Genomic DNA, 18,555 nt, shown 5'->3' with positions numbered 1-18,555 from the left:
CTTATGAGAGAATATAGTTGACCCTCTCTCTGGTTCTGGTCATCCTGGAAGAGGTGCGCCTTTGAATGCCTATCTGATGTTTCTTTAATTTACCCCTCAATTATACAACTGCCCCTTAGTACCCATTCAGTTTTGGAGGCTGGTCCCCCACAAGAGAATAACAATTATGAGGAATGATAACTAAGTCATTCTGTATTAAAACAAAAAAGTCTGAAGACTAATGCTGTAGAGCAATGGAAGCTTTGGTGTTGATTCTGTTGTGTACTACTGACTCTATTGCAACTCATAGTAGTAACCCCATAGGACAGAGCTTTTCTTAGGCTACAATCTTTAGGGAGTATAGTACCAATCCTTCTCCTGTGGAGTCACTGTATGTTCAAGTTGTCAACCTCTGGGTTAACAGCCAAGCCCTTAACCTTAGAGTCACCAAGTATGAAAAAAAAACAAAAAACTAATGCAGTAAAGAAAATTACCCACATCATAGAGCTATTTGAGATTCAAAGGGACTCTAAATAGGGTTTCCAAAACTTTGTATAACTTTATGGAAGCAGACAACCTAATTTTCCTCCCTCAGAGAAGTTGCAGAATTATAACTATTCACCCTGCACTTAGCCGTTCAGTGCATAGAGAAAATCGAATGGGGAGGACTTCCAGGAACATGGTGACTGAGTAAAACATGCCATACGGACCACGCAGAAATCAGCGCAGGAGAGTTGCTAAGAGGGAAAGTCCACACTGCGGCTGGGTCACAGGAGGAGCTCATAAAGATAAGTAGACACAAATCCACTAGGTTTGGAGGAGCTGGGGCTGTTGCCTTACCACAGTGGAGGCCAGCTTGGGTTTGACCTTAGCCCTGCCACTGTCTCAGCCAGAGCAGGGACCAATTGGAGCTGGTGCAGGGGCTCTACCTCAACAGAGCCACAGAGTGCACTGCCTCGGAGCAGGGCTTAAACCCTTCTAGGCCCACGGTGAGGGATCAAGGCTCAGCTACATTGTTACTTTTGTTTCCCTCTCTTCTCTCATCATCCCACAGTCCCAGTGGGTTAGGTTTTGCTTTTATTCTTTTCATTTTTCCCTTTTCTCTCACACGCCACTGCAGACCTCCAGACCACTCTCCTTAGCCTAGGGCATTTACGCCTGCCCTCCACCTAGCTGGGAGTCCTCTACCCTTCACCAGGGGATATCCTGCCCAACTTCTTCCTGGGGAAATCCCGTCCATCTTCTTCCCGGGAAATTCCACCTGCCTGACCTCTGCAGGGCTTAACATGTGATTGGGAAAATCCCACCCACCTTCTTGCGTCGAAATCTTGCCTGCGTAGCTGGAGGAGATACTGTCCTTCCTCTGTGGTCGCACATAAGTAAAGGACCTTCCTCCTGCCTGCCGTAGTGCCTCACATGGCCTAAAGCAGCTCAGGCAACACTCGCCAACATTCAACACTGCTGCGGGAACCTCTGCCCGACCTACCCAGCGATCTACCTGACCAGGGCAATTCCGCCCACTATTCACGGAACTCGACACCACAGCAAGAAATCCACAAGTCTTCTCCGGCATTCCCATTGCAGTGGGCACCCCCTGACGCACTCTGCATTGCCCCAAGATTTTGTGGCGAGACCATCACGAGTTCTTGTGAGATCACCCAGTACATCACTTACCCTCCAAATATCAGGATACTGGTTGACGACGGAAAGAGGACACAGGAGGACAAAATGTTAGGCCAATTCATTAATGAAAGTACCTGCAGGCAGTTTGAAGAAGCATTCCTATGAGTCTCCCACAGAGAACCAATGCTCTTCACTTCCGGGGGAAAAGACACCTGGCTCTTCTAAAACAATGCAACGCAAACAGCAATCAGCCTCAACTACAGCAACAAAAAATCAGGAGAAACAAAAGGTAATGGCAGAAGATGTCCTGAACCTAACTTGCAAAGAAGAAGCAGATATTGATATGCCACAGAAAACAATTTTCAGAATGCTGCTTGGAATCATACAGAATATGAGGGAAACCATACAGAAAAAAAGGGATACAGGAGATATACACCAAAAGAAAATATAAGAGTTTAGGGACGAGATAACAAAAGCCAGCAGCAGACTCATAGATGTTGCCAATCGACTGGAGGAGGGAGAGTACTGCACCAGTGACCTAGAGGACAGCCAAGCAGACTTTAAGAAATGCAAGCAAAAATCTAATAAGATCATCAGAGGGGGAAAAATAGATCATCAGAGAAGCTGAAGAAAACCTAAGTGCTATGTCTGATGCTAGGAAGAGTAGCAACATCAGAATAATTGGATTACTGGAGGAAGACACAGAAAAGAAATCAACTGCAAAAATAGTGAGAGAATTGTTGGAGAAAAATTTCCCCGGCTTAATGAACGAAAACCAGGCAACCATTCAGGAGGCTGGAAGGACACAAGCTAGACTGAATCCCAAGTAGTCACCAAGGCATATAATAAACTATCCAACTCTGAGGAAAAGGGGAAAATGATGACAGCAGCTACGAAAAACAAGTAATTACATATAAAGGATCCCAAATAAGAATATGCTCAGACCTATCAGCAGAAACTATGAAGAGGAGAGAGTGGAGTAAGCTATTCCAAGATAATCAAGATAGGTGGAGAAGTAAGAGTCTTCCCAGAGAAGAAAAAACTCAAAAAATACGTTAGAAGAAACCCAACCCTACAAAAGATCCTTGCTGATCCAATATGGGAAGAATAACAGCACTCACCAAGCATAAATAAAAGACCTCCAAAGAGAAATCAGCCCCCAAGATAGCATTGGCTTAAAGGTAGAAAGAAGTAAGGAATGAAACCCGCACATACTCATGCACAGCAGACTGATAAAAAAGGAAGGTAGGAAAACACAAAAGCTATAAGATGATATCACAGAGTCCACAGATGGAGATAATAACCCTGAATATCAATGCAATGAACACAGGCATTAAAAGACTGAGGGCAAGCATACTAGCTTAGAAAACACAACCGATCAATCTGCTTCCTACAGGAGACACATCTGAAAACTATGGACAAGACTGGGCTGAGAATCAAAGACTGGAGAAAGGCATACCAAGCAAAGAGGAATTCAAGGAAAGCAGTCGTTGCAATCCTAATCTCGGATAAAATTGACCTCAAACTGCAAACCACAAAAAGAGATAAGGAGGGACTCTATATAATGCTCCAGGAAACAGTAGACAAGGAATCGCTAAGCTTTTTAAACATATTCCCTGAATGAGAAACCCGCTGAACACGTCAACCAAACACGCCAAAAGATGAACAAAGAAATCACAGCCACAGCAATTATAGTAGGTGACTCCAATACACTGCTCTCTGATAAAGATAGCTCACAGGGACAGAAACTCAGCAAGGAGAATAGAGATCTAACCACTACAATGAGACAATTTGACCTGATATTTACAGAGCTTTTCAACGAAATACAAGAAAATTCACATTCTTTTCAAGCGCACATGGCACATATTCGAAGATAGAGCACATGACTGGGGCGTAAGGTGAATCTGCATAAATTTAATCACATTGATATCATACAAACCTCTCTGACCACTGTGCTATAAGGCTGGAAATCAACAAAAGGAAGATGAAGAAAGTAAGAGCAAACACCTGGAAGATGAATAACTCTCTATTGCAAAGGGGTGTGTACTGGCCCAGAGGAGAGATGAAAGTAGGAAATTTCTAGAAACCAAAAAGAATGAAAACACAACATACCAAACTTGTAAGACACGACAAAGGCAGTTATCAGTTTCATAGCAATATATGCACACATGAAAAATGAAGGGTGAATGGGCGTGGTGGCGCGCGCCTATAGTCCCAGCTACTCGGGAGGCTGAGGCTGGAGGATCGCTTGAGTCCAGGAGTTCTGGGCTGCAGTGCGCTATGCCGATCGGGTGTCCGCACTAAGTTCGGCATCAATATGGTGACCTCCCGGGAGCGGGGGGCCACCAGGTTGCCTAAGGAGGGGTGAACCGGCCCAGGTCAGAAACGGAGCAGGTCGAAAAATGAAGGGTGACTTATGACTGATAAGCTGGCACAAAATTTACAACAACTAGAGCAAAGCCAACAGGACAATCCTATTAATAGCAAAAGAAAAGAAATAATAAAAATCAGGGCTGAGATTCAGGAGAGGGAAAATAAGAAAACTATGGAAAAATTAAAGCTACTAAAAATTGATTCTTTGAAAGGAGAAACACAATCAAGAGACTGCTGGCAAACCTAACCAAAGAAAGGAGGAAACAAATTTCAATAGCAAGGATGAGGGATGAAAGAGGGGACCATTAAAATGGACCCTAATGAAATAAAAAGGATAATTACACAGTACTATGAAGGACTGTACTCCAAAGAATTCAATAATTTGGAATACACGGAAAAATTCTTGGAAAAACAATCCCTCCCTAGACTATCCCCAATGGACTTCAAGAATCTCAACAGGCCCATAGCAATAGTAGAAATAGACAAGGTTAGCAAGGGATTACCAACAGAAAAATCCTCTGGACCAGATGGCTTCACAGGAGAATTCTACCAAGCATTCAGGGAAGAGGTGATACCAATCCTACACAAACTCTTCTAGAACATAGAAAAAGACGGCAAATTCCTGATCTCCTTCTATGAAGCTGTTAATATCTCTGACACCAAACATGGGCATGCAATCCCACAAGAATCGAGAAGTACAGACCAATATCCGTAATGAATACTGACACGTTCAGTCCTTAATAAAATACTGGCCAATAGAATAAAAAGTATAAAAAACAAATAATTCACCATGACCAAGTGGGATTCATACCAGGGATGCAGGGATATTCAACATATGAAAGTGGATTAGTTGTTTTTTTAAAAAAAGAAAGTGGATTAGTGTCATTCGTCACATAGACATAAAAAAAACTAAGAACCACAAGAAGATATCGATAGATGTGGAAAAAGTGTTTGACAACATCCAACACCCATTCCTGTTTAAGACACTCAAGAAGGTAAGAATGGAAGGAAAATTCCTCAAGATAATACTCGCTATATATGAAAAACAAACAGCCAGCGTGGTAGTCAATGGAGAAAAGACCAAAGGGGACCAGACAAGGATGTCCCTTGTCCCCACTCTTATTTAACATCATAGTGGAGGTTTTAGCTAACACCATAGGCAAAGAAAAGACATCAAAGATATTCACCTACGGAAGGAAGAGATGAAACTATCATTATTTGCAGATGATATGATTTTATATATGGAAAATTCCAAAAGCTCCACAAGGGAAGCACTGGAAGCAATAGAGGAATATGGCAGACTGGCAGGATACAAAATCAATCAACAGAAGTCTATACATCTGATAAGACCACAGAAAAGGAGATCAAAAAGGTGGTACCCTTCACAATAGCCAAGCACAAATGGAAATATCTAGGGATATATACCTGACTAAAAAGAACAAAAGATCGATATGAGGAAAACTACAGAACACTATTAGAAGAAACCAAAACTGACCTCAACATATGGAAGAATATCCCATGCTCGTGGATTGGAAAACTCAATATAGTAATGATGTCAGTTCTGCCTAAGGCACTATATAAGTTTAATGCCATCCTCATCTTTCTTCAAAGAAATGAAAAAACCGATTGCCAACTTCATATGGAGAGGGAAGAAGTCCCAAATGAGCAGAGAACTCCTCAAGAAGAAGGACACAGTGGGAGGACTTGCTTTACCTGACTTTAACACATATTATACAGCCACAGTGGTCAAAACCGCATGGTATTAGTAGAATGACAGATACTCAGATGAATGGAAAAGAACTGAAACCGCAGAATTAAAATCATCAGCATACAGACAAATGATCTTTGATGAGGGTCCCCAAAATATCAAATGCGAAGCAGATGCCTTCCTCAACAAGTAGTGCTTGAAAAAAATGGTTATCTACCTGCAGAAAAATGAAGCAAGACCCTTATCTCACTCCGTGCACATGAATAAACTCAAGGTGGATCACAGACCTTGAGGTAAAAGCCCAAACTATTAGGGCCATCGATGAGGGAACTGGGATAAACCTGAGAACTTTGGCGCAGGGAATACATAGGCTATCAGATATGGGGAAGGACACAAACACAGAGGAGTCACAAACTAACAAGTGGGGTCTACTGAAGATAAAACACCTGCGTACAACGAAAGAATTCACCAAGAGAGTAATAAGAGAGCTCACTGACTGGGAAAACATCTTTAGGAAAGACACATCAGACAAAGGCCTTATTACTAAAATCTACAATACTCTGCTAGCTTCTAAAAAGAAAAAAACTAATTGCCCACTTAAGAGGTGGTCAAAGGACTTGAACAGAAGTTTCACAGGGGCAGAAATCCGAATGGCCAACAAACATGAGAACATGTTCCTGATCTTTAGCCATAGGAAAAATGCAAATTAAAACAACAATGAGGTACCACCTAACACCCTTAAGGTAGCCCAATTCAAAAAATCAGAAAGCAACAAGTGTTGAGGGGCTGTGGGGAGGCAGGAACTCTCATCCACTACTGGTGGACTTGTATGTATGTACGACCACTATGGGAATATCTAAAACAGATGGAAATTGAGCTACCATACGACCCAGCAATCCCCCTCGTGGGCATATACCCAGAAGAGGCAAGAAACAAACCACGGCCAGACATCTGTGCTCCAATGTTCATTGCGGCAGAGTTCACATTTGCAAGGAGATGGAAACAACCCAAATTTCCATCAACAGACAAATGGATTAAAAAATTGTGATACATATATACATACAATGGAATATTATGCATCACTAAAAATAGTGATGAACACACAAAGCACATCTCCGCATGGGAAGAACTGGAGGAAATTATGCTAAGTGAAGTAAGCCAAGCACTAAAGGGCAAGTACAACAAGAGTCCGCTAAGGTAAGCTTTTTAAAAAAGGCAAAAAGGACATAGGGAAAAAGCTACTGTATACAAACATTAAAGGAGTGAGGTACAGGTAGTATGGCAGGGGCCAGACCAAATCCAGGGATACATATGGTAGCCAACTAAAAAGGAGGGGCTAAAAAAGAAAGAAATGGGGAACAGGGGAGCAGGGCAGTGACTCACCCAAGGGGAGAGTATTGTTTATCTCCACAGGGAAAGAGGAACCAGACTTCAACCCTTTGCTCCAAAATGTGAATGCAACATACTAGCATGAAGCAAGACTCCCATAGAGAGGTCTGAGGGGCTGGCCCCAATCCCAGCTAGGTGGACAGCCGCCCCTCCCCCCGAAATATTTAATTCAAAGGACAACACTGAAGTTACAGTTCAGTGAGAAGGACATGTCTGATCAGAGTGCATGGGAGCAAATGAAGAGGGAGGAAGAAGGTGGAACACATTCTGGCCCACAGAGCCTTGAGAACAATATCCCCACTCAGAGTAGACAATGAACAGAGAGACCATATGGCCGGCCCTACTATGACAGGGCATCCCTCACTGACCCATAACCCTACAGGGGACAACTCTGGAGACATAATTTGGGAATTGCGCCAGATGTGACCCTCACCTCTCTGAGGCAAAACACTAAGGGTGTGCAACAGAACAGCAAGGGCAACAGAGCAACAAAGTCCTGAGGAAATCCAAAATAGACTTTGGGACCAGAGTGTGGCACCTCAGCACACTTGACCAGAAAACACTCCTAAAAGTCAACAAACAGATCTTGAACTATTTGTAGGCTTTTCTTTTTCGTGTCATTGGTTTGTTGTTCTTGTTGCTTTGTTTTGCTCTGTCTTCTTTTCGTGCATATTATTATCTGGAGGAGAAAACAATGGGACCTATGGTTTCAAGGGGGGACAAGAAAAGATGGGGAGGTGGAGGAAAGGAAGTGCTGTTAACAACCCCAGGGACAAGGAAACAAGGATACAAAATTGTGGTAGGGGGGTGTGAGAGGCCTGATAAGGATTGATCAAGGGCAATGTCATATAACCGAGTGGAATTACTGTAACTCAAATGAAGGCTGAGCATGATAGTGGGACAAAAGGAAAGTAAAAGGAAACAGAGTAAAGAACTAGGTGGCAAAGGACATTTATAGAGGCATAAATACAGGCATGTGCATATGCAAATATATTTATATATGAGGATGGGGAAATAGATCTAAGTGCATATATTTATAGGTTTAGTATTAAGGTAGCAGATGGACATTGGGCCTCCACTCAAGTACCTCCTAAATGCAAGAACACTTTGTTCTATTAAATTGGCATTCCATGATGCTCATCTTCTGGACATGATTGCTGAAGACAAAGCAGGTACATAAGCAAATGTGGTTAAGAAAGCTGATGGTGCCCACCTTTCAAAAGATATAGTGTCTGAAGTCTTAAAGGTTTGAAGATAAACAAGCGGCCATCTAGCTCAGAAGCAACAAAGCCCACATAGAAGAAGCACACCAGCCTGTGTGATCACGAGGTGTCGATGGGATCAGTTACCAGGCATCAAAGAACAAAAAATCATATCATTCTGAACGAGAGGGAGCTCGGAGTGGGGACCCAAAGCCCATCTGCAGGCAACTGGACATCCCCTTACAGAGGGTCGCAGGAGGAAACGAGCAAGCAGAAGGATACAAGCCAGTCAGGGTGCAGTGTAACAACGATGAAACATACAACTTTCCTCTTCTTCTTAAATGCTTCCTTCCCCCCACTATTATGATCCCAATTCTACCTTATAAATCCAGCTAGACCAGAGGATGTACACTGGTACAGATAGAAACTGGAAACACAGGGAATCCAGGACAGATGACCCCTTCAGGACCAGTGGTGAGAATGGCAATACCGGGAGGGGTTAGGGAAGATGGCATAGAAAGGAGGAACCAATCACAAGGATCTACATATAATCCCTCCCTGGGGAACAGACAACAGTAAAGTAGGTGAAGGGAGATGTCATACAGTTTAAGACATGACAAAATAATAATAATTTATAAATTATCAAGGGTACATGAGGGAGGGGGACAAGGTGGGATGGGAAGAAATGAGGAGCTGATACCAAAGGCGCAAGTAGAAGCCAAATGTTTTGAGAATGATGATGGCAACAATGTACAAATATGCCTGACACAATAGATGTATGTATGGATTGTGTTAAGAGTTGTACCAGCCCCCAATAAAATGATTTTTTTTAAATCCTTGTTACCAAAGGATTTCTTTGAAAACTAAAGACATCTTCTCATTTAAAAAAAAGAAAGAAAAGAAAATTGAATGGATGGTTTTTGCCAGGCTTCTCCCACGCCTGGCTACGTCATTTTAGTCTAAGTACATAAAGAACCAGCAAATTGGGGTAGGGCACTCTTAATGCCTAATGTTGACAGAAGGTAGCGACAACAGTAACTCTATCAGCATTCCCTCATAATATTTCATTGAATGGCTTTAAAAACGAATCCTCCAGTATTTCTACTGTGACGTATAAAAAGTGCATTAGCACAGAGAAAGCACCCAATAAAGCCCACCGGCATCTAGTCGATTCTGACCATAGCAGCCTTACAAGACAGAGCAGAAGTACTGTGTAGACTTGAGTATAAGCTGACCCAAATATCAGCCGAGGCACCTAACTGTAACACAAAAAATGCATTAAATGTGCTGAAAAACTCTGCTTATACACGAATATCTATGGTACTTCCCAGGTTGCATGTCTTTAAATTGTTACCAGAGTACCATACCACCGCTTCCTCCCTGAGAACACAGGTGGCGAGTTCCAACTGCCCACCTTCGGTTAGCAGCAGCCCAGCACTTAAAACACTGCCTGACCAGGGCTCTTTACCCGACAGAATCAGGCTATTGTATTTAATTACATGACATACACTAATAATACTACATAATGGTATCATAACATAAAGAAATTGGAGATTGTTACCAACTTTGGAATTCTGAAATCGATCACACATTTAATCCAGATGCATTGATAATTACAGGTGATTAAAACATGCCAGTGGGAAACAGAGAAGGGCCAGTAGTTAAAATATGTGGCCACGGTGTTAAGAATGACTCAGGGCAGCCCATGACAAAGTTGCGCAAGCCCAACTACCTATTCATGGAAATGCCTTGAAGCACTATTAACAGCAACTGTGTGTGTGCGCGCGCGCGCGCGCGCGTGCACGCACTCACGGATGAGGGGGGGAGGCAAGCCTTGGTGACGCTGCATTATGGTCAGCTGTTCAAATCCTCCAGCCACTCCATAGGAGAAAGATAAGGCTGTCTACTCTGGCGAGATCTGAAACCTCAGGAACCCTATATATGCAGGGTGGGGGGGAGAGCAGCGGGACACACTGGAATACCAGAATGATCCAAGGGAGCTACAAAAGCAGGTATGTGCACTTTTTCTTTAGTTATGGGTTACGGTACAAAGGTTTTCATTGCTAGGGGGCACTGATTTTTTTTTTTCTGAAAAGGGGTTGGTAGGCCAATAAATTTGGGAACCTATATTAAATAGGGTCACTGAGTTGGAATAATTTGCTGATAGTAGAGGCTTTATTTTCATATATATGGAACTCACTGGCTAGAATTCAGAGGCATCAAATCAACTACATGTGTGGAAACATGTACAGTGTGGAAACACTGTTACTGTTGTGACTGTCAAGCCCCATGGGGGTGGGGGGGCTCCAACTCATAAGGACCTTAACTGAGACAGGTTAACCCAACAGGTAGAGTAAGAGGCTCAAACCTAACAGTTGTGAGGACTGCCCAGGCCCAGGCAGGGTTTCATTCTGTTGCATATCAACAGAACAGGGTTCCTATGAGTCAGACCCCACATGGTGGCACCTAGCAACAATAATCTCCCTTGTTTCTCAGTTTGGTGGCAGAGACTTTACTACTTCATTTAAGTCACAAACACCTAAGCAGGAGATAAGACCTAAGTTTCAAAAAATCATGGGAAGCTGACTCATGTTGACACCTGAAAAGACTGACAATTCTAACATGGTAGTAAAATTGGATTATGGAGGAGTTGGGGTAAAGTACCAAAACAATCCAATGGTGAATGAATAAGCTTTTCAGCAAAAGATGCTGAGACAAATGAATGTCCACATTTAAAAGAATGAAGTTGAACACCTCACCTACCTTTAATGAATATCTAAAACTACAAAAATTTTGGAAGGAAGTTTAGGCATAAATCTTTGTGGCTTCGGCAATGTGTTCTTACATATATCACCAAAAGTATAAGCACACAAAAATAAATTTTGGAACATCAAAAAGCTTTGTGTTACAAATGACAATCAAGGAAGTAAAAAGACAATCCACCAAATGGGAGAAAAGATTTTCAAATCATCTATTTGATTTATATTTACAAGAACTCTTATAATTGAACAACAGAAAGACAGACTGATTTAAAATGGAACAAAGCAGATATTTCTCCCAAAGAAGTTATACAAATGGCCAATAACCTCAAGGAAAGATATGCCATATCATCAGCCAGATGACAACACAAATTAAAACTGAAACAAGATACTGTGCTTCACACCCATATTATTAAAAATATATAAAATCAGTACTGGTGGGGAGGTAAAGAAATTGAGATCTTCATTCACTGTTTATGGAAATGTAAAATGGTACAAAATTTGGAGGTTTCGCAAAAAGTCCATGACCCAGAAACTCCACTCTCACGTATGTATATACCTAAGAAATGCTAGGAGTCAAAGGGCATTTATGGAGGTCTAGACAAAGACATGTATATTCAAATATATATAGGAGGATGGGGAAATAGATCTGTGTGTCTATATTTATAGGTTAAATATTAAGGTGGCGGAAGGACCTTGGGCCTCTACTCAAACATTCCCTCAATGCATGAATACTTTCTTTTATTAAATTGGAACTCTATGATGCTCACTCTCCCGACACAACGGCTGGAGCCAAAGTGGGTGAACAAGTAAATGTGGTGAAGAAAGCTGATGGTGCCCGGCTATCAAAAGAGATAGTGGCTGGGGTCTTAAAGGCTTGAAGATAAACAAGCGGCCATCTAGCTCAGAAGCAACAAAGTCCACATGGAAGAACACACCAGCCTGTGTGATCAAGTGGTCCCGAAGGGATCAGTTACCAGGCATCAAAGAACAAAAAATCATATCATTGACTGCACACCTCCATGATAGGATCGCTGAAGACAAATGGGTGCATAAGCAAATGTGGTGAAGAAAGCTGATGGTGCCCGGCTATCAAAAAAGATAGTGTCTGGGGTCTTAAAGGCTTGAAGGTGAACAAGCGGCCATCTAACTCAGAAGCAAAAAGCCCACAAGGAAGAAGCACACCGGCCAGTGCGATCACGAGGTGGCAAGGGACCAGGTATAAGGCATCATGCAAAAAAAAAACAAAACGATATAAGTGTGTGTATGTATGTGTATATATGTGTATACCATATTAAATGAAGGGGGAAGTGCAGAGTGGAGACCCAAGGCCCAAGTGTCGGCCACTGGAGATCCCCTCATAGAGGGGTTTAGGAGAGGAGATGGGTTAATTAGGGTGCGAGGTAATACCGATGAAGAACACAGCTTTCCCCCAGATCCTGGATGCTTCCTCCCCCCAACTACCATGATCCGAATTCTACCTTGCAGGGCTGGATAGAGCAGAGGCTGTACACTGGTACATATGAGGGATGGAGGCACAGGGAATCCAGGGTAGATGATACCTTCAGGACCAAGGGTGTGAGGGGCGATGCTGGGAGAGTGGAGGGTGAGTGGGTTGGAAAGGGGGAAATGATTACAAGGATCCACATGTGACCTCTTCCCTGGGAGAGGGACAGCAGAGAAGGGGGGAAGGGAGACTCCGGATAGGGCAAGATATGACAAAATAACGATGTATAAATTACCAAGGGCACATGAGGGAGGGGGGAGAGGGGAGGGAGGGGAAAAAAAAAAGAGGACCTGATGCAAAGGGCTTAAGTGGAGAGCAAATGCTTTGAGAATGATTGGGGCAGGGAATGTATGGATGTGCTTTATACAATTGATGTATGTATACGTATGGATTGTGATAAGAGTTGTATGAGTCCCTAATAAAATATAAAAAAAGAAGAGGAAAAATGATTAGGGCAAAGAATGTACAGATGTGCTTTATACAATTGATGTATGTATATGTATGAACTGTGATAAGAGTTGTATGAGCCCCTAATAGTTTTAAAAAAAAAGAAATGAAAATATGTACATGAGTATTCCCAGAAGCATTATTCATAGTAACCAAAAAACGGAAATCACCCAAATGTCCATCCACTGATGAATAAACAAAATGTGGCATTATCTAGATAATAAAAATACAGACGAACTTGAAATCATTATGTTAAATCAAGTCACTCAGTCACAGGAGGCCATAATTGCATGATTCCATTGATATGAAATGTTCAGAAAAGGAAACCGTAGGAATCCCTGGGGTTTCTGAAGCTGTAAATCTTTCAAAAGACAAAAAGCCTCATCTTCTTCCTGCCAAGTGGCTGGTGGGTTCAAACTGCTGACCTTGTAGTAGCAAGCAGCCCAATATGTATTCCAAGGCTCCTATCAGCTAAAAAATACTGAGTATTATAAGTTTTACAAGTATTTTTAAATCGAATGTTTTAGATTTTAAAAATTCCACTTCCACACCCCCCTCAAAAACTTTACTCAAAATAATAGTTCACAGAAGACTGGTTAAATATGGCACAGAGCACAATGAATAAGGAAACCTGGAGGTGGTTAAGTGCTTGCCTACCAGCTAAACGGCGGGCTCAAACCCACCAGTGGCTCTGCAGTGGAACCGCATGGCAGTCAGCTTCGGTAAAGACTCCGCCTTGGTAACCTTACAGAGCAGCTACACTCTGTTGTTGCCATGAGTCTGCGTCAACTCCATGGCACCAGGCTTGGTTGAGGTGTATACATGAATTATTAAGTAGCCATTGAAATGTTTCTAAGATACACTAATGACAGAGAATAGAAGGGTATCCCTGTGCTGCATGCACTATCTCCTCCACTTAACTAGATAGCAGAGAGGAATCAAAATAATTCAATAGGTCTGGCACATTGAAAAAGAACCTTTTCCTTTGGGGAAACAAAGAGAACAAAGATTGACAGCTTGTGATTCTTATAATTGCAACAGGATTCCAGCAAGGCAAGAAAGATGTAAATGCTTCTCAAAACAATAATGGAGGTAAGTCTAGAGGGCTTCACGTATAATTAAGTCGGTGTGACATCTGGGGAAAATAAATGCTTATCTTCTCGGGGCATGGAAGAAAATAACAGAGCAAAGGAGAGTATAATTGCAGAAGCCAGAGGCATGGTTCAACTTTACAAAACATGGAAATAAAATTCAAGAAGAAATATTTCTTCCTGTGAGGAGTATGTGGAGGATGGCATCACCAGACCCCAAGACATGAAGGGGCTGCATGGAGGCAGGTGTCTCTCTCCGACCTCATCTTCTGCCTGTGATCACTCAGATGCCTTATTGTTATTCCTTAGTTTATGAAGCTGAGTCTCATTTGAGAGATTCCACCCTTTCTACCTAAAACATTCTTGCCCCTGTAGTCCTCACACAGTTCTCCATTGTTACATCCTAAAAGGTCTCCCTGACAGTTCTAATACAGCCTCTCCCGCATCATTCTTCATCTGTTTAACACGTTTCTTGTTCTTCAAACGCTAAATACAAACCTTAATGATTTGTTTATTGTTTACCTTCCATCACTAGACAAACTCACAATGTAGAGATGATGCCTGTCTTATTCACCACTATATTGTCAGCACCTGGGCCACACAAACAACAACATTTGTTCAAGAAATATAAGCAGAGAGAAGAGTGTGCAACAACAGAGACAGATATGATAGTATCCAGTAAGGCCTAGCAAAAGCCGAAATCTAGAAGCATCTCCTCTGGAGATTTTAATTCCACTTACATTGCACTAACCTGAGAGTTTGCTGACCCTTCAATAAAGAATGCCTTTGATCTACAATGCAGTCCAGAGGGTTTGTCAAGGGTCTGAAAAGTCAAACAAGCTGGGGAAGATCCGTAATTTATCCCAATCCCTTGGGTTTTATGTAACAAGGGGGTGGAAAGGAGATTGGCCCCTCTAGGTGATCTACAGCTCAGAACCACCAGGGATTATCATAAATCACAACGACAAGGATGATTCCAAATGGTGACGATAAGAAGCAACTCCCGCTTTCCAACAAAAGCGGGGGAAGCACTCGCTGATGAAGATCAAAGATGACAGACAGCCTTCAGTAAGGATTACTGTGCAATGTAAAGAAGACCAAAATCCTCCCAATAGGTGACATCACGATAAACAAAGATTGAAGTTGTCAAGGATTTTGCCTTGGTTGGATCCACAATTAATACACATGGAAGCAGCTGTGGATATCAAATGACTTATAATCGTGGTTCTCAACTTGTGGGTCAAGACCCCTTTGGGGGTCCAACGGCTCTTTCACAGGGGTCACCCAATTCAGAACAGTAGCAAAATTAGAGTTATGAAGTAGCAATGAAAATAATTTTATGTTTTGAGGGGCGGGGTCACCACATGAGGAACTGTATTAAAGGGTCGCGGCATTAGAAGATTGAGAACCACTGACTTACAGGGTCACCTAATTACCAGACACTTGCAAGAAAAGGGAGTTAGAAAAGGTGGGAGTTAGAAACTTTGCCTAGGCCCTAGAAGAACTGCATTAAATAACTTACTCCCCTGCAGGGGCCTAATTACCACCAAGGAAACAGAGCAAAGCACACTTTGTCTTTTGAACCCAAAGTCCCTGAACTGAGAACCTCCTAGACTCAGGAAACAGCTACATAATAAATACAGTGCACGAGGGGAGACAAGACAAGAAGTGACAGCGAAACGGTATCAGCAGAGGCAGCAGCACAAGGAGACTGGCAGGAGAAGGTGCACTGGGATTCCCACCACACAGACCAAGAAAGCTGAAGACCTTCTGGGGAGACTTCCTGGCAAAGTGGGGTGCTAACATTTGGAGCACGTGGATTTCAGGCTGAGGCACTGAGAGCCAGAGAAAGATATGCCTGCAGGCACGAGTGAGAAGGGGGTATCCTGAGCAAAGAACTGTGTTTTGAGCTTTCCTGAACCTGAATTGTAATCTGTAATGGTATGTGCTTGTTTGGGTGGTGGGGGTGGGGAGCAGGAGTGTAGCCTTAGGATATCAACTTTGTGGTGAGTAGGGCAGAGAAAGAGAAAGATGAAATTACTGAATTATTAAAACAAATAATTTGTGGAATCTATCTACTTCTCAGCACTTCCAATGATGTACTTTAAGATAGTTATTGAATTGTTTAAGCAAATCTGAGTCAGGCTACATAAAACACAAATTATGCAGCCGAGAACATCTTAACCAATATCGAAGGAAGCCAAATCATTTCCAAGTATTTTAACAAAAAAGCTCAAATCACCTGGGTCCACAGCTTAACATTGTGGGCTGTTGATAATTAAATCTTAATCACAGAGATAAATTTAACTATCCCATCCTCCACAGTACCTTAAACTGCCATTTAAAAAAGAAAAAAAAAGATAAATACATTTTTCAAATAATGTTTTATAAAAGAGAAAAATATATATATACTTTCAATATTTGTATGTTGTTTAACTTTTTCTGTTAACAAATTTTAAAACAAGGAAAAACAACCTTACAGCTTCTTCTAGGGTTTGCAATTTGTTGTCAAACAATAGCCTACTAGTGTATAAGACTCAGCAGTTTATAACAAAATTGAGACAACTCGCCTACTTTACAGTTTTTGAAAGTTCCACAGATAATTTATATAATTTACCTAAAGGAAGAATGTGTGCACCTAATTAGTTTACTAAAGGATATGCTATAATTCATTTATAAACCAATCATAATCTATGGTTTTCTTTTTTCCTTATTTAATGGATAAAGACACTTTGTTTATATAATAGTATATTACAACATAGAACAAGGAAATGTCTCCTGAGTCCTTTATGGAAACATGTATACATATATTGCCCCTGTAAGATGGGGTAGATCCACCCCTCTGGGCTGTGACCTTTTGAAAGCAGTTGCCAGGCCTTTCACATGAGGCACCACTGGGTGAGTTACAACCACCAACCTGTAGGCTAGTGGCCAAGTGATTTTGTGCCATTCAAGGGTTCCGCACGGAACGCTGGCACTTATACTAAATTACAACGAGAGAGGAGGAGCAGAAACGATCATTTTACCTCTAACAACGCTACTTAAGGAAATAAGAAGCTCCAGATTTCTCACTTCAGCTAGCACCTACACAGATGGCATCAGTGCAGGCAGACTGATGACACTTCCACATTTCATTTCTACTGGCAGCAATGAGTCCCATCTGGGACTTGACTGCATAAAGTGTTAGCTTGGCACAATGTCAAGATTTAATGGAAAGTTCACTTCTAGTTATAAGCAAAAAGCCTCAATAAAACACAATCGTTACCTCTTTATGATAATCCTATCCTATTGTGTTTTGCTATCTGGTGAATTTAGCCTTCAGCTAGCTGTGTACATCTAGGATCCTCGCTCCATCATTAATAAACGACTTATCCTTACTATTTGAAAGCCTCCTGCATGTCTCAACGCTAGTGACACAAAGAGAAGTTTTATGAATATTACTAATCCCCGAACGTAAAAGAATAAACTCTTTGTTAGGGCAAATTCCATCTGAAAGAAAAATGCCACATCAGCAGCGACAGTAAGAACTTTGGGGTTACAGACTCACTTCTAATCTGAAAACCGCAAATGTCACCGGCGGTTCAGGGGTGGGAAGTCGTATAAAACTACGGGGCTCACGCTTATCTTTTTCTTTAATCAGGTGGTGCCCGACAGCCATTCCTGGGCAGCGGGTCGTTTAATAAGGAAACAGGATGGACTGGGCACAGGACCGAAACGCTGCCGGAAGCCCAAGTTCCTGCGCTTCCAGAGGATTACCGGGAAAACAGAAGCCCAGCAGTCCAACGGGAAAGGCTGTTTGGGAGTCAGGGGGAGATGGAGCAATCGGAAGAGCCAGCTCCGCGCGGCCGGCCCCGGAGGCTAAGCGAAGCCGCGGGCAGCGGCGCAGGGCTGGTTCTCGGGACGGGTCGGGGCGCCGGGGGGCTGCGGGCGGGGGCGCGAGGGCCAGGCGCCGGGAAGTCGCGAGGGCCTCGCCCGCTCGGCCGGTCACCACCCTGCCCACAGACGGGTGGGGCAGCCGCCTGGGCAGCGCCACGTCGGAGAAGGGACCTCCAGGCGGAGGTGGGCGTCCGCACACCCGCCGGCAGGCTGACAGCCCGGGCGCGCGGAGGCCCGCAGAGCGCCCGAGGGGGTCGCCCGGAGGACAGCCGCTGGGCGCAGCCCGCCGCCAACGACCGCCTCCCCCTCACTGCCCTCGGCGGCGGCTGGCTACTCACGTAGGGCTGGTAGAACTTGGAGAGCCGGGGCTTGCCGTGGTTGTTGAAGATGAGGATAGCCTTGATCATGGCTGGGCCGGGCCGCCCGGGTGGGCGCTAGGGGGCCAGGGCGGGGGCGGGCGCGCGAGCCTAGCCTCGGGATCCTGCCGGGGTTCCTTCCCCACCCGCCCCCTCCCGCGCGCGCTCGCGCTCTCGCGCGCTCCCGAGCCGATGGGCGGGGCCGGGGCGGGGGGCGGGGCGAGCGCGGAGGGAAGCGGAAGGAG

At 43.4% G+C, this 18,555-nt stretch overlaps 1 protein-coding gene across 3 annotated transcripts in view; it reads right to left on the bottom strand.

Moving 5' to 3' along the window:
• The window catches only part of AP3S1 (adaptor related protein complex 3 subunit sigma 1), a 69,652-nt gene extending 51,164 nt beyond the window's left edge, over positions 1–18,488 (bottom strand). For 2 of the 3 annotated variants that reach the window (XM_075541411.1, XM_075541413.1), the window contains exon 1: positions 18,293–18,488. In XM_075541411.1, coding sequence (XP_075397526.1) covers positions 18,293–18,361 — 69 coding nt within the window. In that variant the 5' untranslated portion in view covers positions 18,362–18,488. The remainder of the gene's footprint in view (positions 1–18,292) is intronic. The other variant, XM_075541412.1, reaches the window with a different exon arrangement.
• Between the last annotated feature and the right edge of the window lie 67 nt (positions 18,489–18,555).

Source organism: Tenrec ecaudatus, chromosome 2, assembly GCF_050624435.1.
Source record: "Tenrec ecaudatus isolate mTenEca1 chromosome 2, mTenEca1.hap1, whole genome shotgun sequence".
NCBI lineage: Eukaryota > Metazoa > Chordata > Mammalia > Afrosoricida > Tenrecidae > Tenrec > Tenrec ecaudatus.
The sequence above is the reverse complement of the archived record's forward strand: the minus strand, read 5'-3'. Positions and strand labels throughout refer to the sequence as shown.